The 23442-nt window shown below is 49.5% G+C and overlaps 1 protein-coding gene across 1 annotated transcript in view; it reads right to left on the bottom strand.

Moving 5' to 3' along the window:
• The window catches only part of MRI1 (methylthioribose-1-phosphate isomerase 1), a 64059-nt gene that overhangs the window by 16784 nt on the left and 23833 nt on the right, over positions 1–23442 (bottom strand). The window contains exon 3 of the mRNA XM_086963631.1: positions 19902–20071. Coding sequence (XP_086819757.1) covers positions 19902–20071 — 170 coding nt within the window. The remainder of the gene's footprint in view (positions 1–19901; positions 20072–23442) is intronic.

The raw sequence follows: 23442 nt of genomic DNA, 5'->3' as shown, positions 1-23442 counted from the left end.
CACATTAAAAAATGCACCCGGGGTTCGCTGCCCCTCGAACCAGTCCGGGGCGCCACGCTTTAAGCACGGTGCCCACTTTTCACTTTACTATTAACCTTTAAGAATGCTGGTCACGCCTTTTTTCAGTTTAGTTACGTGCGGCTCACTAGCACGTAGCATTTCATTTGGAAGAATCATGCCTGCATGCCTTTCTTCTAGTGTGGCTCCCCAAACCATTTCTTTATTGAAAATTAAACTTTCTTAGGCAGCAGTATGCCATGCTTGATGTTCATGACCCCCGCCCACTTTCTCTGTGACTCGACCTGCTTCCTTCTTCCCCCCTCAGGAGAAAGGCCTGCTGCCTGCATACGAGCCGCGCTCCTTGCACCAGGGGACTTGAAAAAGCACTCCCCAGCTGACGTGAAAACTGACCTATAGGATGGGGGGCGGAGCTAGCTTGCGACGGCGATGGCTGCCTAGTCTATGACCTCCCTCGCTGCCCACACTATCCTGCTAAATATCCTACACGCAAACCGATCCCCCCCACACCTGCTCCACGGATAAGTGCTCCGGAGTACCTTCGGCAGCCCCTGTGCTGAGATCATCCCCGACGCTGCCTGGGAGGGCTCCAGCTCCGCGAGGGGCATATCTGCCGGAGACGCTCCTCCTGAGCCTGCTGCCCCACCGGGGTCGAGTGATTCCTGGCCCCCCTGCGGCGAGGGGCTGTTGCGGTGTTGCGGAAAGCTGAAATCCTGTGAGTCACTGAGCGGAGAGTTGCACTCTGAGAAACCCTCATAGTGTGGCCTAGAGGACTGTGTGCCGACGGCCGTTCAGCGCCCTGCGGAGTGTGTGCGGGCGCCCCTGCGGCGGTTAAGCAGGAGTACTCGAGTGCCCGGCCCCATCGGAGGTGCTGGGTCCAGTGACGAGACGACGTGCCGTCCGCCTCTGTGAGGGCGCACGTAAGTGCTCTGGCGCCCACCGCTGAGGATTGCGGAGATACGGGGGCACTGGGCAGGGAACTGCAACATTTTGAGACCGGAGGGAGGAGGTGGATGTTGCTTAGGCCGAGTGCCGGTTCTGCGCCCTACACTAGATGGCAGCGACGCGTCGTAGGTGGAGAGGTTGACATTGGACGGAGGGTGGATCGGCTTCTTCCCCAGGCCTCACCCTCCCCCCCCCCCCCCACCTCCTCCTGCCGGGACCGCCCGCGAGGTCATAGGGGCTTACGAGTGAAGCACACATCCCATACTGGCTTGGGGTGCCAGGCTGCACTAGAGCTGGATGGCGCTGTGAGGAGATACTGCGTGGTGCCCTGTGGACAGACGGCCTACGGGGGATTTGTTCTACCTGCTTGCGAAGGCGACGACTTACCCACAGTGTGTGACCCTTGTTGGAGGTCTTGTCTGCCTTTGGGCCCTGTAGAGCTTGGCTGACCAACGGAGCTTAGTACCGGTCTGCAGTGGAAGCGGAGTGAGCGTCTCCTGGTTTTGCGCCACGATGGGGCGTCCAGATAAGACACAGCCCAAATTGAATTTCCCCGCCAGGGGCTCGAGGGCTACGGAACCCCCTCCGCCCTCGGACCGCGGTGGCTCGGGGGCAGAAGGAGGGGAGCCCTCACCTGAGCCCTATCTCCGTACAATCTTGATGTCCATGGAAAAAAATCTTTAAGGGGGCCTCGCGTCTTTTGGGACCAAGATAGATGCCCGGACATACAGAATGGATCGGATGGCGGAACGGCTTGATAAGCATGCCGAACGCCTAGATATGTCGGAGCGCCGTCTTGGTGAAGTCGAAGAGGCACAGACAACACTGGATGCTGGCCACAAGCAGCTTGGCAGAGCCATCCAACTCTTACAAGACAAGACGGAGGATTTGGAGGCGCGGTCTCGAAGATGCAACGTAAGAATCACGGGATTGCCGGAAAGCACATCCACGGGCAACATGGAGCACTTCGTGGAGGCCCTGCTGAAGAAGCTGCTGGGAGAAGGGGTTTTTTCAGACATTTTTATTGTGGAGAGGGCCCATCGCACTCTGGGACTGCGACCCATTCCGGGCGCGCCGCCTCGCCCCATCGTGGCCAAGCTGCTGAATTACAGGGACCGGGACACGGCACTGAAGCTAGCCCGTGAGAAGCAGCCGCTACAGTATGAAGGGTCCACACTCTCCCTGTTTCCGGACTTTACTGCACGAGTACAGGAAGCAAGGTGACAGCTCGTGCCCATGAAGCGCAGGCTTCGGGAACTGGGGATAGATTACGCCATGCTATACCCTGCAAGGCTGCGAGTCAACAGGCAAGGGAAATCTACTATATTCACCGACCCACGGGCACTGCAGAAAGCCATGAAGGACTGGAACAAGAACCATAGGCGACAGGCAGAGGACGTCGACGCCGATGACCCTATGAGCAGCCCGCTGGATGAACAGGACTAACCTTGGGGCTGGCTGACGAAGGAGTGCTCTTTGTGATCAAGAGGGATCTGCCACTTTGCAAACTCGACAGTGGGGCCCCTACTGCAGTACTTGGAACTGGGGGCTGGAGACCACACTGCTTCATCCAATCTGTCCGAGCCGGACGCAATTGACCGACATTTGTGAGTGGGGTGTGTGGTTTGGGGGGCAGGGGGGGGTCTCAGATGATGCGGTTACTTACTGGTAGGGAGGTTTTTCCCTCCTTTTTTCTTTATATCCGTTTTGGAATTGTATGAGGGGCTTGATATGTGAAAGGGCTCGCGGCCTCTACGCACTCTGCTGGGTCACTCTGAATATTTGCAATATTTGAACTTACAAGCTATGGTTTTTTGTTTCTGAGGGAATTGGACACATCAGTGGGCTAAATGTGCATAAAATGTATCTTGTGGAGCAAACAGATACTAATTGGGGACGCGTGATGCATATCAGATTGTTGTTTAGGGCGGGAGGACTGCAGCACAATGCATTGATTGACACAGTTTTTTTTCTTGGTTATGAACGAGCTATCTACGCCCTTGCATGTGTAACACTTTCTTCGAGGACTTACAGCTTTGGGGAGTATTAGGGGTAGTGGGGTTGGATAGTGAGCGGGAGCGGGGGGATTTGTAGTTTTGATTTGAGTGGAGGGTGGGAACCATGGGTAGGCGGGGTGATGGTTCGCGGCCATGTTGGGGTTGGGCAAGCGTGGGTGGGGGGACAGTCCGAGGCCTTTGCCTCCTAATTGCATGCATGTTAGGTCTTGATGTTTTACTTTTTAGGCGTTTTAGGGATGCGAGCACACTGTATAGGTCAAAGTACTATGCATCATGGACGATTCACACTGATATTTCACACACGATGTCCCCCCTGACATGACTCAGTTATCACGCAACTCGCACTCCATTACACTTCTGACGAGGAACGTGCGAGGGCTTAACGATCACAGGAAGGTCCGGCGAGTATTACAAAACCTCTCATGACACTCTATTGATCTTGCACTACTGCAGGAGACTAACTTGCGGCCAGACAGCCCAACGCTCACTTATAGAGGGCTGCACAGACACACACACTCTGCAGGTTTCACATCACATGCTCGCGGCGTCATGACTTGGGTGAACCCTAGGTCTGACATGACTATAACACCGGTGGTAACGGATCCGGAAGGGAGATACATCATCACGAAATGTGCTGGAAAGCCCATGTCTTTTTGTGGAGTGGTGTGGCTCACTGGTTAGAGGCGGCAGACCCGAGTGCAGAAGTCGGCCCGGGACCAGGGTTCAATTCCCGGCGCGGTAGGGTCGTGGACCAGGGTCAGCGGACTCGACAATTCTCGCCTCGGTGCCTACTCTAACCTGGGGTCCCACTCTGCAACTCTGGGCATTAGCTTGCTTAATCTCCACAACGGCCCCATCAACGCCGGGGATGCCTGGCTCCACCTTGGGAATTCCCAGTAGGGACCCTTCCACAGGGAAAGCCAGGACGGGTTCCCCAGCGGTATACAGCGCCGGGACGCCCCTTTGCTGGGGCAGCTGTGCGCTTTACAAGTATACAACATTTAACATATGGACCAAATGATGATTGCCCTTCCTTCTATTTGTCCCTAGCATCCAAGATAAGAGAACACTGCGGGGGACATGTACTGTGGGGTGGTAACTTTAACATGGTGCGACACCCTGCTCTGGACAGGTCGGATGGCCCAGATCGTAGGCCGTCGAGCTCTGCACGTGCCCTAGATACAGAAATGATTAGGTTAGACCAGCAAGATGTCTGGAGAACACAACATACGAGTAAGGGAGGGTACACACACTATTCGGCGCAGCACAATATACACACGAGAATAGATTATTGGCTGCTTCCTGGCGCGCTCCTTCCTAATGTGCAGTCGTGTGTGATATTGCCCCGCACATACTCTGACCACTCCCCAGTGCTTGTTAAGGTGGAAGCGCTTAAGCCTCGCCCCCGCCGTTTAGTTGGATACTGCCCCCATTTGAGCTACAAAATGCGGCTTTCCGAGAGGAGCTGACGAATGAGGCAGAGACATTCATTGAGAAGAACGTAGGGTTGGTGTCCTCCTTTCTCACGGTATGTGAGGCTTTCAAAGCTTATATGCGCGGTCTGGCCATTGCTAAGCACGCGGGGGTCCTCAAATCCATACATGGCAGGCTGTAATTACTAGAAACTAAACTGCGGGATATAGAGAAGCGCCGGCTGCAAAACCCTGATGACGAGCTGACCAGTGAGCTGGCCCGTACACTACGAGAGTATCACGAAGAAGCAGACGCTGAGGTGCTGCATTTAGGGAAATACGCCACTGCTAGGTCCTATGGAGAGGGGGAACGCCCGGGGGCGGTTCTGGCGCGACTATCAAAGCAACGCAGGCACGCCACTCGAATACCTGCACTGAGAGATGAGGGGGCAGATGAAGCTTTAACGGATGAGCAGGTGGCGGAGCGGTTTAGAGATTATAACGCCGCATTGTACGGCTCCAGGGGGTCCGCTTCGGAAGAACGGATCCTGGACTACCTGATGCATATCCAATTGCCTGGGCTGACTAACACGCATCGAGAATTTCTGGTTCGACCGTTTGAGAGGGAGGAAGTATTCTGGGCGTTGTCTTCGAATAGGGCTGGAAGCGCTCCAGGTAGTGATGGTTTCCCGGCCTCTTTTTATAAAACTTTTTCAGAGATATTGATCCCCAAACTCCTGATGCTCGTATAGGAGATGGCAGAGGTGGAAGAGATGCCTCCATTAATGAGGGAAGCTATAAACGTGGCCATACTTAAACCTGGGAAGCCTCCTGACTCCTGCACCTTGTATAGGGCGCTGTCACTGCTAAACGTAGACGTGAAGATCTTTGCTAAAATCATTGCGAACCGACTTAGCCCCCTGCTCCAAGTCCTTGTGGCCCCTGAGCAAGCGGGTTTTGTCCCTAACCGAAACTGGTCTTACAATCTTAGGACGGTGTTCGCAGCGACCCAACACACGAGATCAGACGTCCCTGCAGTGGCTGTTTTCCTCAACATGGAGAAGGCCTTCGATTCTGTGGAATGGCCCTTCCTCCGTTTGGTGCTCCGCCGCATGGGGGTGGGGGAGCTCTTTTTGCAACTCCTGAACACGCTGTATGCTTGCCCTAGGGCTAGAGACCGCATTGGCTCTATTACGACCGACCCCTTCCCAGTAGCACTCGGCACCAGACAGGGCTGCCCGCTTTCCCCACTGTTATACGCCCTAGTGTCGGAACCTTTAGCCTGTGCGTTACGTGAGTACCATAGCCATCGCGTTATTAGATTCCCCACGTACAGACTTATAGTGTCAACATATGCAGATGACGCTTTGCTGTACGTGAGGCACCCAGAGGATAATCTCTTGGTGATCTTGCGAGAAGTGGGACTGTTTGGCTCACTATCGGGGATACAGGTGAATTGGGACAAGACGGTCATGTTTCCTCTCACTCCCTCCACTGCGTGAATGGATCCGGATTATCCCATTCAGTGGACTACTGAGCCGGTCCGCTACCTGGGCATTAGGCTACACACTGACCCCGACATACTGCTCCGCGAAAACTATGGAGTGGCCATATCTAAACTCGAAGACGATGTGGACAGATGGAAGGGACTCCCTCTGTCTTTGATGGGCCGTATCTCGCTATTGAAAATGGTGATCCTGCCTCGCTTCCTGTTTTTATTTAGCAACATCCCTATGGTCCTGAGTAAAACGTTTTTTCAGCAACTACATGCTTTGGTACTTAAGCTTGTGTGGGCTGGGAAGCAACCAAGGGTCGCTTGGGATATATTGATCCGACCGTATGAATCTGGAGGTCTCGATGCTCCGGACTTTGAGCTTTATTACCGTGCTGCACAGGGGGCACATGCTTACGGCTGGATACACGGCCCGGCCGAGGCCCCGCATATACGGATTGAGACGCTGGTGGCATCTCCGGCACCCCTTCCGCTTCGATGGCCAGACCAAGGGACCGCTGCACGGGCTTCTTGGATTCTATGAACTCAGTAACGCATGCGTGATATCACTTAATGGATGCCCAAGCTTGTTCCCTGCTGTACGCCCCGGAGGCGAAATTATATTGGTGCTCGTGGTTGGGCCCGTGCGGTGATAAGGGAGTGCTTTCCGCCCTTTCTGAATTGAATGTGACTGCAATGGGGGACCTCTTCATGAATGAAAAGGTTTGTACATGGGATGACCTAACTCCGCGAGAGGGCGCGGGGACGACGTTGCTCCCGCTCGTTCAGTTTCATAGAGTGTGACAGGCTTTGAAGGGCCTGCTTGGGGACGACATGGCAGAACCATCAACAGTATTGTCATATACATATATAGTTGCGGCCAAGTCTTCGACCAAAACGGATCACGAACCTGTATCATATTACTCTAACTGAACAGACGGCTGCCTACTCAAAGCCACAACTGGCTTGGCAGACGGACTTGGAGATTGACATCCCTGAAGACATGTGGAAGTATTGTTGCGCTAGTGTCCGCAGGGTATCTCTTAACAGCCGATACCGTCTAATTAATTTTAAATATTTAAATAGGGTATATCACACGCCCGCACGTTTATTTCGATTTGGCTTACGCGAGAGCCCAGGCTGCAAGAGATGTCATGAGCCAACTGCAGATTTTCTCCATCTGGCATGGTTATATCCGAGGGTGGCTGATTTCTGGCGCGCAGTATATGCAGAGGTGAATAAAGTTGCGGACTTGACACTCCTACCGTCCCCTTTGCTGGCTTTGTTGGGATATTCTAAATCTATCCTGCCTCTCAAACGTAGACTAGTAGACATGGCCTTCATAGTTGACAAGCGCTGCGTTGCACTCACATGGATGCGAGGACCCACACCCACGATGGCCCGTTGGTCTAACGATATGCTGTACTGCTGCACACAGACCGAACACTACAGCGAACTGCTCCCACCCAGCAACCGCCCCAAGAACTATTGGGCGCTGTATATGAAACGGAGACGCAGGGAGGACCCATCTGGGACGGAGGAGGAGGACACCCGGGAGGGCGCACTGACTCACACAGACACGACTACTGACTGAATGACTATGCACTGGGATAATGATGTGATGACTTGGATTGGAACTTTTAGTTGCTGATGAAGTGTATGGCAATGAAGTGCATTACGTAAGTCAACATCGACTTGTGTTAGCTGGGGGGATATGGTGCTGCTCTATGATTCATTAGTCCATGTGCAGAATTATTGTTACATCAATGACCTGAGTATGCTTGCAATGTGCTTTGTTTTTTCTGTTGATAAAATGCCAATAAACAGATTTATAAAAAATAAAAAAAACTGACCTATAGGATCATTCCCCGCAGATAAGGTATGAATAGCAAAGGGGAGGCAGGTCCATCCACACAGCATGTCCCTCTCCTTCAATGTATAGAGCTCTTTGCTGCAGATTGTGCGTTATGTTTGTGCTCCTTTGCACCTCATGTAAGGTTTACAGCTGCTGTACTTCCATTGAGGGGACACTTAGAATCTGTCATGTCGGGGTTGGTGGCCTGGGTGTGGTGGGGTCAGGAGAGCACATTCTCAGCCCTTGTTTATTAGCCAAGCTCTCATTGTAAACCGAAATTCACTTCTAAAACAAAGTACACATTCAAGGTTGTTTCCACAGCTTTTAACACCTCTGGGTCGACAACAAAGTGCTGATACATGAATGTTGCGATTAATACAAAAACTGTTGTCATGCACTTTAAAGATTATTTTATTGCAAACTAGCGAAAACAAGAGATGGGACTGCTTGAAGCCCAAAATCTTGGTTGGCAGTAAGGAGCCAGCTTTGGTTACTTTTTTCCTTGCCGCCATTAGTAGTTTGACTTTTAATCCCCTTAAAACACTGAGAATCCCAGCTACTCCACTAACCACGAAGTGTAACCCTGAGTGCGTGTTCCAATACCTTCTTTCCCTTATTTACAAACATAACAGACGTACAAGAATGGTCTGAGCACTGGCTTTAAAACTAGTGCAGCCAATATTGGGCACCATATTACAGTTTAAAACTTACACAGCCTTCTGCACAATAATGGGCAATACTCGAGAACAAGTGTAATGCCAACGATATCCTGTCGGAATGATTACCTTTGTTGTGCAAGGGCTACAAAGACCATGTTCAAAAATATTAATTCGGGGCTGGGACGTGGCTAGCAGCCGGAGGGTATGGCCGCTTTCTAACGCGGCTTCCGGCCCTCGCCTGGTTATCCGCCTCATACATCCGCTATCAGACCCGGGACTCCTCTGAACTCAAGAGGTCCCCAACAGAAGCCTTCGGTGCGCACCACGGACACGACTCAGGTCTTCAGGGTGGCGCAAAGAGGGAGACCGAAGCAATCGAAGTGTGGTCCCCGCCACGCGCAAGATGGCGCCCGCTACGATGCTCTGACCCTGATGCACTCAGACCACCGACGCCCATGACGAGACCAAGCCCGGGAAGTCCAGCCTGCCCCTCTGCCACCGACCGGAGCAGAACGAACATCCTTCGCGACTGACGGAGACCCGCAGTGGCGCTGAGAGCCCCGGAGGGACCACACTGAAGGGGCAGCTCGTTGCTGCCCATAGCCCCGGGGCGCCGCCTACGCAACACACCGGCTCCTGGGCCTAGACAATCCGGAGTCCCCGGGACCAACTACTTGCCTCGGACATTGGCCGCAACACCTCAACCTGACCCCCTAGTGGTCACTCAACAACTGCAGGAGCTCGGTGGCGAAAGAACCCCCACAGAGCCAGCCCCCGGTGAGGTAGGCTCGCTGCCCGGCGGGTCCCGGCTTGGCTCCACACCACACAGACACGCCCTAGGTTTCTACGAGCGGCGGGGCCCCGGTGGCGGCTCTGTGACTATTGGCCCCCCAGCAAGGTGATTCAGACTTGGCGCTGGGGGCAACTACTGTCTCCCCGCTTATGGAACCAGGGGCTTAGACGACCCGTACCACGTACTGGGACTACATTGGCGAGCTCTGGAGACCCCGGACTCCCCCTATCCTTGATCGGCTCGCTACATCTGGTGGACATCCACATCAAGGCTCTTATATCGTGCTGGAGTTACAGAATCTTGTTGAACAGTATAGCTTGAACCCTGGTGGCACAGAGAGGCAAACCTTGGACTTGAGTGGCTCTTCTTCGAGGACTCCATGCGGTGGCTCGACTAACAGGCCACCTGAACAGCTCCAAAAGTCGCAAACAGGGTATTTACTACCATCGCAGTCCTTTACAAACCTGCTGCTCCGGTGTGCCGGCACTGTAACTCCAAATGGCGTCTAACAAGGGGACCAGGAATTCAAACCAGAGACAAATTAACAAACTTTCCTGGGGCTCCAAAGGAGACAACAAGGTTGCAACTCTACCTGGTGACCCGAAACCTATATCCCCCTCACCAGGAGGTAAGTCTCTCACTCTATAAGATGTCATGGAGGCAATTGCGGGGTCCGGTCCTCCCTTGAGACCCATATCGACTCAGTTAACATAGAGGTGACCCTACTAAGAGCAGACCTTCGCAAAATGGACTCAAAGGTCAAGGAACAACATCCGTATCCTTGGCGTTCCAGAGAGGATCGAGTTGCCAGCACCAGACCTATTTGTTGAAGACCTAGTTACAAAACACCTCCAGCCCAAAAACCTCTCCAACTACTTCTCAATTGAACGGGCACACAGAGTCCCAGGAGGGAAGCCGAAACCGGGAGCCCTTCCCCTCCCCATCATCGCGAGGGTCTTCAACTTCAGAAATCGAGACACCATCCTCCAGACGGCTCGCTCAGGACCGCCTCTACTCCTGGACAACGCCCGTATCACGATTTTCCCAGACTTCACTATGATAGTGCAAGCACAGAAACGCAGCTTTCTAGAAGTTAGGAAGGCCCTCCGAAACAAAAAAATATACCTACGTAAACACGATGAACAGATTTCTCGGGCGGAGTCTGACCTCCTTAGTCTTGAAGCTTCGCATAATGCAGCCCCCTCGGTCGAGACAGCACGCCGCCTTAGTACCCAACAACTTGTCTATAAATCCTTGGCTCAAGAGAGGGCGCAGGCCCGCTTACTCCACACTCGGCACCGTATATACGAGCACGGAGATACTGCAGGAAAGATGCTGGCGTGGCTGGAGCGACGGGAACAGGGATCCAGATGGGTCTCTTCCATAGTAAGGTCGGACGGATCCAAGATCGTGTAGCCACAGGCCATTGCGGAAGCCTTTGCTGATCACTTAGAGACGGTTTACACAGCGAGAGCGTACTACTCCTCGGAAGAATCCAGCCAACTGTTGGAGATAATGCGCTTGCCCACCCTCTCAGAGTCAGACAAAGAGACTCTGGATGCAGACATAACTGTTGACGAGCTCACCACAGCAGTATTTAGCGTAAACTCTGGCAAGGCCATGGGCCCAAACGGTGTCCCTGTTGAGTTCTTGAAAGCTATGGCTCTGGAGACGGTTCCCCATCTGAAGAACATGTTTGAAGAGAGTCGGGACAGAGGTATCTTACCTCCCGCTCAAAGGCTGGCCTCCACAGCAGTTATCCTCAAGCCTAATAAACCACCCTCTGACTGTGTTTCCTATAGACCGATCTCTCTCATCAATACAGAGGCCAAAGTCCTGGCCAAGTTATTGGCGACTCGCCTGCTCCTCGTGCTTCCCTCCCTAATCCATGATGACCAATCGGGCTTCCTTCCGGGCCGAAATACGGCCCTCAACCTGCGACGAGTCAATAACGTCTGAAGTCGGCAATCTACCATGCAACAGGATGCCGTCATTGTATCCCTCGATCGAATGGTCCCATCTTTTTGAGGTTCTTCAAGATTTGGCTTCGGACCTAAATTTATCCAATGGGGGCGACTTCTTTATACTGACCTATCGGGTCAGGTGCGGGTCAATAACCATACATCTCGTCAATTCCGACTCCAGAGGGACCCTACAAGGTTGCCCTTTGTCACCATTGTTATTTGCCCTCACCCTGGAACCCTTGGCCCACTGGGTTCGCACAGACGTGTCTACTCGAGGCCTCTGGTGGAACGATGGGATTCTAGACAAAATTTCTCTCTATGCCGATGAAATCCTGGTATATGTAGCCTCTCCTCGATATTCAATTAACAGCCTCTTCCATGTCCTCACTAACTTTGGGAAATACTCGGGCTACTCGATTAATTGGTCCAAATCTACACTCCATGTGCTGCATGGTCCCCCGCCCAAGTTACCTAAAGGATTTACCATTACGAAAGCTCCAGATGTTTTCAGATACCTCGGTATCTTCATCACGCCAGATCCGGCGGTGTTCCTGGCCCGAAATCTAATGGGCCCCCAGCGAAGGCTGCACAAGGACGTAGAACATTGGCACTCTCTTCCGCTATCCCTTCCTGGTAGAGCGGCTTTATTCAAGATGCTAGCGCTCCCGCGTTTCTTATACGCCCTACAGAGCTGTCCTTTCCAATTCCAGACTCCTACTTTAATGCCGTAGAAAGTAACATACGTTTTATGGGAGGGTAGAGCAGCCCGCATAGCCCTTCATAAACTCACCCAGAGCTGGTATAACGGGGGTTTAGCCTTGCCCAACCTGCGTGTCTACTACTGGTCGTCGCAACTAGTGGCCATCAACCACTGGATTCACGGCTCCCCCCTAAATCCAGCCTACCTCTTTGACAAGCTCCAAACCGGGCGAGAGGGATATCTGGGGGCCCTATATAGTAAACCGACCAGTAACAGGTATGTTGGGCCCATGGCACATATGATTGTGATATGGCACAAGACCAACAAGTGTCTGGGATGGTCGCATAAAATCACTGAAGCGACCCCTCTATGGTCAACGCAGCAGTTAGGTTCCCTCTGCTTTTTTCAGGGTTTTGATAAATGGGATACAATTGGGATTTCCACGGTGGGCGACTTAGTACACAGAGGCAAGCTACTGACTTTTGCAGACCTACAATCCAAATACTCCCTAGCACCAACAGAACACTTCAGATATCTCCAAATCAAACATGCCCTCCTCCATGCCATCCCCGACCTTACTTCCTTACCTGAAAGTTCCCCCTTGGAGGATAGACTACTGTCAGAACCTCTTCCCAAAAAGGCCATATCCCTCACCTATCGCAAGCTGTGTAACAACCTTGCCGACACCTTCCGACCCCTACGCAATAAATGGGAGGAGGACTTGGGGCTTCTGGAAGAAGAGGAATGGCAGGCGGCTTTAATGTCTCCAAGGGAGTTGGCCATTAACCATAGATTCAGATTAATCCAACTGAAAGTCTTACATCAAGCATACATGTCTGCTCTCACACTAGCTAAAATTGGCAGGCGCCCTGACAATATGTCTCAGAGGATATGGCCAGCCAGGCACCTTCTATCACATTCCGTGGGACTGCCCGAAGGTGCAACAACTTTGGGAAGGGGTCTTAAGGCAAATGAGGGATTCTCTGGGTAAGCCGATTCCGCTTGCCTTCCTATTGGCCAAACACTCCATCGCTATGAAGTGGGGTTTCCCAGAGAGGCCTCTGGTGGTGGGTTGGGTGGCTGAGATGGATCGTTGCATGCTTGCTGAAAAGACTGTGTTCAAAATTAGAGGCTGCCCCACGAAATGGGATAGAAAATGGGGACACTGGAATACGTTCCGAGGTGAATTGTGTGACTCTCCATCGCTTGAACTGGCAATGTCCCGGACTGGACCCAATTCTTGAACTGCTGCCCATGTAACTAATGTGACTACGATCCAACTAGAATCAGATATATGCTTTCTATATGTGACTGATTTTTGACTTTGCTGTCTTTCTTAATAAAATCCTATGTTAAATTTTTAAAAAAAAATATTAATTCGTTTTTATTGATCTTTGCGAGAAAACTTTGCAGTACTTTTTCCGAAGAAAATTTGTTCATATTAACTACAAAGGACGATCTTAGGTTTCCGCTGATATTAATTTGGAATTAAAGTACTCATCACAACTGACAGAATTCTGTGGAGGCAGAGCCGGCCACATAGCTGCTAGTGGTAAGGATGCTGTGAGCTTTAGAGGCTGGGGGAAGCAAACATTGGCTGGAAGTGATGTCATTATGGTGCAAGAAATAGCACATTAATGTTCATTTGTTTGAGTGGGCTTAAAATGCAGGAGGACTGACATCCAGACATTTAAGTATGTATAAACCATGCTTTGGCAATTCCCATGTGTCTGTTTAAAGTAGATACACGGAGGCACCAATATCCCATTATCAAATATTATAAGCAGAAAATGTAGCAGGTTTACTAACAACACAATGGGTACAGAATGCACACATCTATAACAGTCGGTAGTACAGATCAGATTACCTTAGCAACTGAAAACGAAAGCTGTCTGTAGCCAGACTCCAAAACCAGAAAACATTTCACAAAAAAGTGGATAAAATAGTGCCAGATTTTACAAGTTAACTTCTATGGCTTCGAAGCAGTTTGTTTTTGTAATGCTACGACACCATTATTGAACTAACATTTATTTTTATTAAGTTCATTTAAAACTAAAGTAAATAGTTAGAGGTTAAAGGTGCACCTGGAGTGTGCTCACTTCGTATTGTATGCATGGGTATGTTTGTCAGAATCGTATGTGCACTGCGAAGATATCAGAGAAACCTGATGCCTCAGCCTTTCATCGTTAAAGGTGAGAAAATATGAGCTATAGAGTTCAAAAATTGTGTTTTGAATGCTCCAAGAAGGAAGATGCTATTTTTAAAGCCTCCGGTATTCTGACTTTTTTTTCTTCATATCTCCATCTGTATACGCCCACAGTTACATTTTTAGGTCTCGCGACCTATCGATGTGCGCAAGCGCATCGAGCGGAGCGAGAATTCAAGTGGCGAAAACATCTTCAAACCAAAGGGCTTTCAGCCCCGCGGTTTTCATGCAGTTCCCGTGTACATGCACGCGCATCGCATGTAAGCCCAGCCTCTCCCGCCCCCATCCGGCATCAGGCTTCTCCTCCCGTAGCAGCACTCCTTCCACACCAGTAACTCCCACCTCCCACACCAGCACCTCCCCTCTCTCTCCCCGCAAACACAGCCTTGCCCTCTCCCACACCAGCACCTCCCCCCTCCCACACCAGCACCTCCCCTCTCTCTCCACGCAATCACAGCCTTTCCCTAGCAGCACTCCTCCCACACCATAACCTCCCCCCTCCCACACCAGCACCTCCCCTCTCTCTCCACGCATTCACAGCCTAGCAGCACACCTCCCACACCAGCACCTCCCCCCTCCCACACCAGCACCTCCCCTCTCTCTCCACGCAATCACAGCCTTGTTTGTTCCTGTTCTGCTGTTGGAGCTCACAGTCTAGTCCAGGGGTCTCCAACCTTTTCTGTAGTGAGAGCTACTTCTGAGCAATGAAAATCATTGTGAGCTACTGAAGGCTAAGCAACTCGCGCATTTTTTCGATAGACCCCCCCACGCCCAGTGTCATTCACATTAAGCCTAATTTCTTCAGAGCCCTTACTGTGGTTTGAAAAAAAGGGGCCACACTCCCTCTTTTAAAGCTACAGACAGCTGCAGGTTGTGCTACCTGAAGCAAAAGCTTGTCTTGCTTGGTAGCATTCCTGAAAAGTGTAACAAAATACTGCAGGATACAAGCCTATGACCTGCTTTTGTGATCCTTAATCCGAATTGTTCACACTTCACACACAGCAAGAGTTAAACCTGAACATATATTTCTTACCAAATGTGAATTATTGAAGTCTAGCTTAGATGTGCAGTCACTTGTTTTAAAAAAAGAGACTCCTTTTATTATGAACAATCTCAATTATTTCCACTTCAACACATACGCTTTTTTTTTATTACAGTTTTGAAATGTCCCATCCTGTTTCAGATTTCAATAAATTTTAACTAGTTTGATTCATTATGATTAGGGGTTTCATACTATGTGAGGAATGAAAATTGATTTTTCTTTATGCAGAATATATGTTTTTCAACATAATACATGGCCCAATCAAGTGGAAGATTAACTGAGTTTGTGGAAAAAAATACAATTACAACACTCACAGATGCTCTGGGTCTGGGGCCAATAGGAAGATTTCCAGATCTATATGTGGCTATTCTGTTTAGGCAGGTGGGTACACTCCCCTAGCTTTCTTCGCAAACAAGATAACTTCTGAGATAAATGCTATTTATATGGAGTAAAAGAGTCTGAAACACTACTTTATTTTAATGATTAGCAGAGTTTCACACGTTCATTTTTTGTTGAGAAAGCATTTCATGTGCAAGTAAAATCCACCTTATCAATGCAGCTAGGCAGGCCAGAGGCTCAGAATGCATCTGTAAAACAATGCATTTTAAAACAACTTTGGGACCCAATTCTTCATGTAAGTATGTAAAACACCTGTTATTATTGAACTGCTTTTATTGAATGAAGAGTAAGACTGAATATTACATTTAAACACATCCATAATTTGGACGAGCTAGCCTGTGCTCTGTCAATGACTTGTCCAAAGAGGGTATTAAAGAGTTGAAACTAGTTCAGAAATTCAAAGCTGTTCTAAAGAGTGGAGCAATTTACATTTGTCTTAGGAGTACAGATGGGGAGAGCTTTCTTTATGTTGAGCCTTCAGTAAAGGAAACTGACACTTTACAAAACCCTGCTTATCTGGATGTAAAACCCAGAGTTGGAAAGCGGGAAGAAAAATAATTAGCAATTGTGTCTGTTAGCCATGATTTTCGCTGCTTCCAAGCTATCAGGCAGTGTTGCTGAAGGCCTCCATTGGGCCTCTTTCGCGCTTAAATCCCCAGAAATTTATTTAGCTTAGTGATAATTATTTAGCATTGGTAGTTCAGGAGCAGATCAAGCAAGACGGGCGGGCGCAGACTTTTTATATATTAAAGACAAGACCCAGTCCTTCAATCACCTGTGGCATAAGAGCGGCTGAAGTATGTTTACAGTACAGACGGTGCACATTGCAGCTCCATGCCGGAGAACAGAGCATTATGAGGTTAAAGGCCAGGCCAGTGCTTACCGATTGATGCGCAGCTCCAATATAATTTGCCAGCGGAAAAAAAGCAGGTGGTGCGGGTTCATAGCAGTTGGATACTGCTAGCTGCTAGCACCACCTGCTTTCCCAGGACATGCTGCGCCGCTCCGGCCCACCTGCTGCTTTGCACCGTCACATGTCGTGCAGGATGAAAAGCGGGGTGCCAGGCAGTGAAAGGCAGGTGGTGTGGAGGCTGAGTTCTGCAACAGCGTCATCATCTTTGGTCTGCCCCGCCCCATCTAAGTTCATTTAGGCCAATCTGAGCTGTTGGATTTGGTGAGGGCAGGCAACGGCTGTGAAAAAAGGCTTAAAAGAAATAAACGAGCATGACCGGCTACAAAATGTAGATTCACGACGCGAGCTACTCACAGGGGTCCAGTGAGCTACCGGTAGCTCGCGATCTACCGGTTGGAGACCCTGGGTCTAGTCTGTCAGTGGCGCAAACCTTGCACCAGGGGTGTGCGCGACCACACATTATGCCGTTTTCTCCAGTATCTGACTTCTGTGGCACTGTACCCTCTGTGTTAGGGCATTTGCGGAGGAGCGGCGCACAGGTTGCGTTAGGTTACTCGTTGTTTTTTCTAGTCTTCTAAAAATGATTCCGTTTGCTTCTGGTCGTGCTTTAAATGCATGTGTCGTGCTACTAACATGGTTGTTGAACAAACGCATAGAGGCTATTTCACTTGAAGCGTGTAAAATGTAATATTCCTGAAATGTAGCTACTGTGTACAAAGGCCTTCGATGGCGCTGAATGCCAGAGGCTGGAACCCGGCCCTCGCCAGCCCTGCGCTATCTCGATGAAGTGATCAGGACAGTCTCTCCCGTGAGTGTGGCCCGGCTGGAGACCTGTCAGCCCTGCAGTGTCCGCGGCTCCCGTGCAGCTGTCCTGTCTCTGACACAGACGTCCAAACACCCCCACCCCAACTAAATGGAGATTATTGTTCTCCGTGAAGATCTTATCGGCACAGTCTGCTTCAGTGAGCCTGTCCGGGCTGCCCGTCTTCCTGTCCTTTGTAGCCTGTTGCTAGGCCTTTGAAGTGACGCTTGGCTGGATACAGTGCACGGGAGACTGCTAGTGGAGGGTTTAGTGCTGGTCATCTGTCAGCTCGTGGTGGCAGGACCCTTTCCACACGATTTGCGACAAAGCAAACTAGAATAATAAACTTCTCCAACCCCTGCCCCAAAACCACCGCTCCCACTTTCCACTAACCCCGCTCTCGTCTTCTCCTGCCCCCAGCGTCTCCCCACCACCGAAGCCCAAGTTCTACCCTCACCCTCCAACGCTACTACTCACAGCCTACCCACGACCACCACAGCCATCTCAACAGCGCCAAAATAAAGGCCACTTTGTAGGTATTCACGTTAATTTAATAAATTCACTTTAAAACCGGAGATTTAAGTTGTTTACAATTTTGTTAACACCACACAACATTTCTGCAGGCACACCATTTTTTTTCCCTCCTTGTTTTGTTTGAGGTCACCACAGGAGCCCACGGAGCTTCAAAGTGAGCGCTCTCACCTTCCGGATTGGTGTTGAGCCCTCCCCCACCCTCCGAGCACGAATGCAACGTTTCCCTCAACCCACCCTTCCCCCTGCATAGAGTGCGCAGCCATCCATGTCCTTACCTAGAAGAGGGGAAACTTTTAAGCCCTTTCTGTGGCATCATTGACCAGCTTGCAACACGCACTCATTAAGCTGGACAGGACGCTTTGCAATCAAACTTTTTTAGATGAAGATTTATTTTATTGATAAAGTACCCTGAGCAAAGTTGTATTTGCTATCTATCACTCTATTACTGCATTTGAAGCTTTTATCTCTCCTCCTCTGCGAGCTTTCCAATCGTTCCTGCCCCCCCTACCCATTTAATTTGTTTCCTGTCTCTTCATTGCTTGCCCGTCCCCCAAACCCTGTGCCTTGCTACGGTTTTCAGACTGCCGATTCTGCTGTGAAACCACTGTTTTGCCCTGCCTGTGTTTATGCTGCATGAGTTCTTTCTAACCCTGCAACAACCTTAATTGCTGGGGGTTATATACAAGGGTATGGTCGGTGCTTAGGGGCTACATGTCTGTGGCCAGCTCACCATGATTAAAAAAATAAATATTCATTAAAAGGGAAATCACCCACGCAAGCCCACTATCACCCACGCAACACCACACTCACCCACGCAACGCCACTCACCAAGCAACCCCACTCATCCACGCAACCCCACTCATCCACGCAACCCCACTCATCCACGCAACCCCACTCATCCACGCAACCCCACTCACCCACGCAACCCCACTCATCCACGCAACCCCACTCATCCACGCAACCCCACTCATCCACGCAACCCCACTCATCCACGCAACCCCACTCATCCACACAACCCCACTCATCCACACAACCCCACTCACCCACGCAACCCCACTCACACACGCAACGCCACTCACACACGCAACGCCACTCACACACGCAACGCCACTCACACACGCAACGCCACTCACACACGCAACGCCACTCACGTTGCCAATAGGTCTCGCAGTAGGAAAGTTGGAACCATTACAATTGCAAATAACAATGCCTTTTATTTTTTTTTCCATTTTAAAAACATAAAGGGCTTTGTCATTTACAAAACCAATAGCTCCAACTTTCCTACTGCGAGACCTATTGGCAACGCCAGTGCTTGTTCTAACTTTATCTGCATTTATCGTTCCTTATCATTTGTGCAGTTAAAAAATGTTGCAAACAGTATTTTTCCACATCATGTATACAAAATGATGAGTTTTATTGTACTATTGAGCTCAATGAAATAGAACAATTCATTATTTTGTACAATTTTGATAAAATCACTGTGTCCGGTTTAATTTTGTGAAACCCCTTTTAACCGTCCTGGGGTGTTTGAACTAAGGGTGCGGCAGATAATGCAGTTTACAAGGAGGCAGTTCAAGAAAGAAAATGGAAACAATTGAGATGCTTCAACCAGTTTTCTTTTCAACCAGTATCAGCTGTTTGTTCAAAATCAGTCACGATTTTCCAATATTAACAAGCATAAGCGATGCAATAGGTCTCGCATTTGTTAGAGTTTGAGCTATTGGCATTGTAAATGACAATGCCAAAGCCTTTATTTTTGTGTTTTGAATACCAGCAAGTGTGCGTAAACACACACTTTGTACTTATAGTCCTTGTTTACGAGAAGCAAGGCTGGAAGTAAGTTGTGCTGTTTCTGCCAGCCTTGCTTCTCGTAAGCAGCGGCAATAAGTAAAAAGTCAGTTTTTATGTACAGCTTTCAGGTTTTCAAAACACAAAAATAAAAAGCATTGTCATTTACAATGTCAATAGCTCAAACTCTTGCAAATGCGAGAACTATTGCATTGCAAATGTTTGTTTTTAATATTATTAGTAGGGCACACAAGGCCCCTCCAGATCGTTTGTAAGAAGTTTCTGGAGAGTCAAAAAGAGCATAGTTTTTTGCAGTGTACCTGGGAAGCAGCACCCCCTCGAATCCTCCAGCGTGACTCACCTAGAGCAGTGCCATAGCCAGCTGTTGCCAGGGAGCCGGTATTGCAGTGGGTCAGTATAACAATGTCCTGGTTTGGGACATTCTGCAAGATGTGGTTTGCGCCATGCTCCCCGATCTGGCGGTTATCCCTTATATCCTTCGTCAGCATGTCTTCAGCCCACTGAATCACACTAAGGTGGAGGCAAATTAAGAGGTGAGACCTTCTGTATGGGAATCCAAGAGGCGATATCTACATCAGCAAAAACAGGGTCAGACGTTCTGCAGGGAGAGCAGAAAGGAGAGAGCTGTTACAGGGAGAACAAGGCGAGAGGTGAGACCTGTTTCAAGAAGGCGGGAGATGAGACCAGCTACAGAAAGGTCTATGAGGTGAGATTTCTAATGCAGGTACAACAATGGTAGAGGTAAGACCTGCCACAGTGAGTAAAAGTGATACTTGGTTCAGCAAGAGCAAGGAGGAAGATGAGACCTGCTGTAGAAAGAAAGAAAAGACAAGCATTGGAAATGCAATAGGTCTCGCATTAGGAAAGATTGAACTATTGGTCTTATAAATGACATTTATTTTATTTATGTGTTGTTTTTTAAATTAATAGCTTTGTCATTTACAATACCAATGGTTATAACTTTTGCAAATAAGACACCTATAGCATTTGTAATGCAACATGCAAGAGTGACAGAAAAGGAAGAGTGACGGCAAGCGAGAGAGACGGACAATAGAAACAGAGAGGGGAGAAAGTGAAGGAAACGAGAGGAGAGGGAAGACGGAAGAAGGCAGACAGTGAGGGAAGCAGGGAGCGAGATACAATGATGGGAGATTGAATGAGAATAAAATACAGACGGTGCTCAATTTGTTAAAAAAAAAAAAGGAGACACGGCCTGGAGGGAGAGAGAGGGAGGACATGTTAGAAGGCCTGTGATTGGAGCATTGTGAATGTAGCAACAAATTCACGGGCACCATATCGAATTCAGATGTACTAATTAGTTGCGGTGCTTGCGCACGTTCCACAGTTGATACTGTTCTCTTTAAATTCGGCCGGTTCAGTAGTGCCAGGTTGGAGACAGCGGGGTTTAGCTAGTGCTGCAGATAATGTGAGTTAGTCACAGGTAGAATTACGACAGTATTTCGGACAGGTGTGAAAGGCTGGTTTCTGTATAGGAAGAAGGCAGGGAGGGAGAGCAGCTCTGAGTAGAGACCCAGGCGATGAGAGTGAGCCATGGTTTAATCCAGTAACGATCGTAAAAAAAAAAAAAAGTCTTCGGAGAGGGGGGTGTGGGAGGAGAAGTAGCGGCAAATGGTGACCTGCAGCTTAGGAGGCATTCCATTGAGGTCTGGTGCTGAGTGGGGGCGGGGGAGGAGGAGCAGGCGTCTAAACCCTGGACTGGCACAGACTTCTAGAATGTCTGATAAGGTTGTGACCACAGAATTATTCCAAGTTACAAAAATTGCATTTCCCTCAGATGAATAAGAATGACGATTATTTAAATTACAAAATAGCTTTAAATTGTTCTCTTTATGAAAGAGAGCAGTTGTTGAACGTGTCGTTGTGGCTGTTTATATAAACACATCATTTGTTCGTTTTAATGGGCATCTTGAAAACGAGTCTAATGCGCTTAAAACCAAGGGGAAAAGATATTGGACAGAAAGAAAGAAATTGTGTGAAAAAAAGAAAATGTCAGTATTTCGATGTTTGAGACTACCTATCGCCTGACGAGCAGGGAGCTTCGAATATCAGCGCCAGCAGCTTAAGTGCCTTACATAAAATGCTGCACGGTAGGCAATGAATTGCTCTCCGCCAATTAGAAGACGGCCTAGTGCACCACAGACAGGGGGCTGCTTTTGCCAGAGCGGTCTCACATGATTGCTGCTGCAACCCCACTCTGTTAACTATCCCATGGGGAGCGGGGAGCAGGAAGCCAGAAGAAAAAGCATCGTAGCCCGCTGTGATCATATATCTGGATGCAATGAAACAACAGCAAATTCAAGTTGGGCGGCGCATTATGCAAGCACAGATTTTTAGGTTACGTGTTTATACGCCACGCCCTTATTCACATCGGCCACGGCCTTTGGAGAAACTCCTTTTTTTTTCAGTCCACTTAAAGCCCTGGGTGAACCCCACCGCCACTGCTGCAGCGTGCAGGACTCCCCTCTGCAAGGAGGGCAGGGGGCTCTTCAATGGGGTGAACGCTGCTGGTGGGGCAGGGCCCCTCTGCAGGGATGAAAAGTGGTCTCTTTAAATGGGGTGAATGCTGCTGGTGGGGTAGGCAGGGGGCTTCATAAGTGGTGAACGCTGCTGGCTGCCCCAGACCCGACTAAGAGCCTGGAGCCACCTCTTGACTAAATGTTATGCCCACTTTTGTTGAAGAGCCCCCAGCCAAGGTGGTGGGGGTGCAAGGGGAGGGTGGAGGGCGGGGAGGAGATGACGCTACATTAGCCAGGTCTGGTTACTTAGTGGGCTTGCATCCACTGTAGGGTTAATGTGGAGGAGCTGAAGAAACGTCGACAGCGTAGGGGTTCTGCAGGCCTCTAGGGCAGAAGGAAGTTGTTTACTTACCGCCAGTGAGAGCCTGTATAATAAACGCGAAATATGCTGTAGTACAGAGCCTCTTCCAGTGGAAAGAAGTGTTGCACGATTGCCACACATAATGTGCAATTTTGTCACCCTGCCACATGACTTGGTCTTATTGGGTTGTATAGTTCCAGCGGTCCCATACTGATGTTTGAAACAAAGTGTACGGTCGGGAACCGGGAAAAGAAAGATTCCTGATTGTAACTAAACAGTAAAGCATGCGGAAGTGCTGTACTCGTGAAAAAAATGAAGATACAAAATATGTTACACTCATGAAAGAAATAGCAAAACATGATACACAAAGCATCACGAGTAACGGTAGCATTAATGAGAGTAAAAAAGGAAGTAGGCAATAACTTTTAAAACAAGTTAAAAAAAAGAATAGGAGACACGGCCGACCGGCCGTGAAAGCCTTTGATGCAGCAGGGGGCGGAGCGGGAAGAGCTGCTGGCGGCACCAAGCTGGGCAACAGATGGCTGGCGATTTGATGCTGTGCACGTGCATTTCAACTCATTGCGCATGCGCATTGAGCTAAAAGCGCACATGCACTTCATCAAATCGCCAGTTTGTTTAGAGTCTGTTTAAGCCCCTATAGTCTCGCTCCGCTCAATGCGCATACGCATTAACAGGCGAGACCTAAAAAGGGAAGAGATGGAAGACTACAGCTGAAACAGACAGGTAGGACTTTTGTGACCATTCACAACTCCAACTGTCTCACTCCTGCGACCCTTTCAAAGGAAGTGCAGAGTCAGGAAATCTCATTCTGACCACGTACAGAGCTCTGCTGTTTTTTTAATTGAGGTTCACGCTAGAATAATCAAACTCAGAGTATGGCAAACGTTTTAAACATATTCATAAATATGCTGTAATTATCCAAAACCTTGAGGCATTGCATGGGAGCTGGTCCAGTTGACAGCACTGGCAAGGACTTCATAGATGCAGGGACAGAGAGACCAGAAAACCATTTGTAAAACAAA

Source organism: Lissotriton vulgaris, chromosome 1_1, assembly GCF_964263255.1.
Source record: "Lissotriton vulgaris chromosome 1_1, aLisVul1.2, whole genome shotgun sequence".
In the NCBI taxonomy this organism is placed as follows: domain Eukaryota; kingdom Metazoa; phylum Chordata; class Amphibia; order Caudata; family Salamandridae; genus Lissotriton; species Lissotriton vulgaris.
Note: the sequence above shows the minus strand (reverse complement) of the source record. Positions and strands in the feature narration are given on the sequence as shown.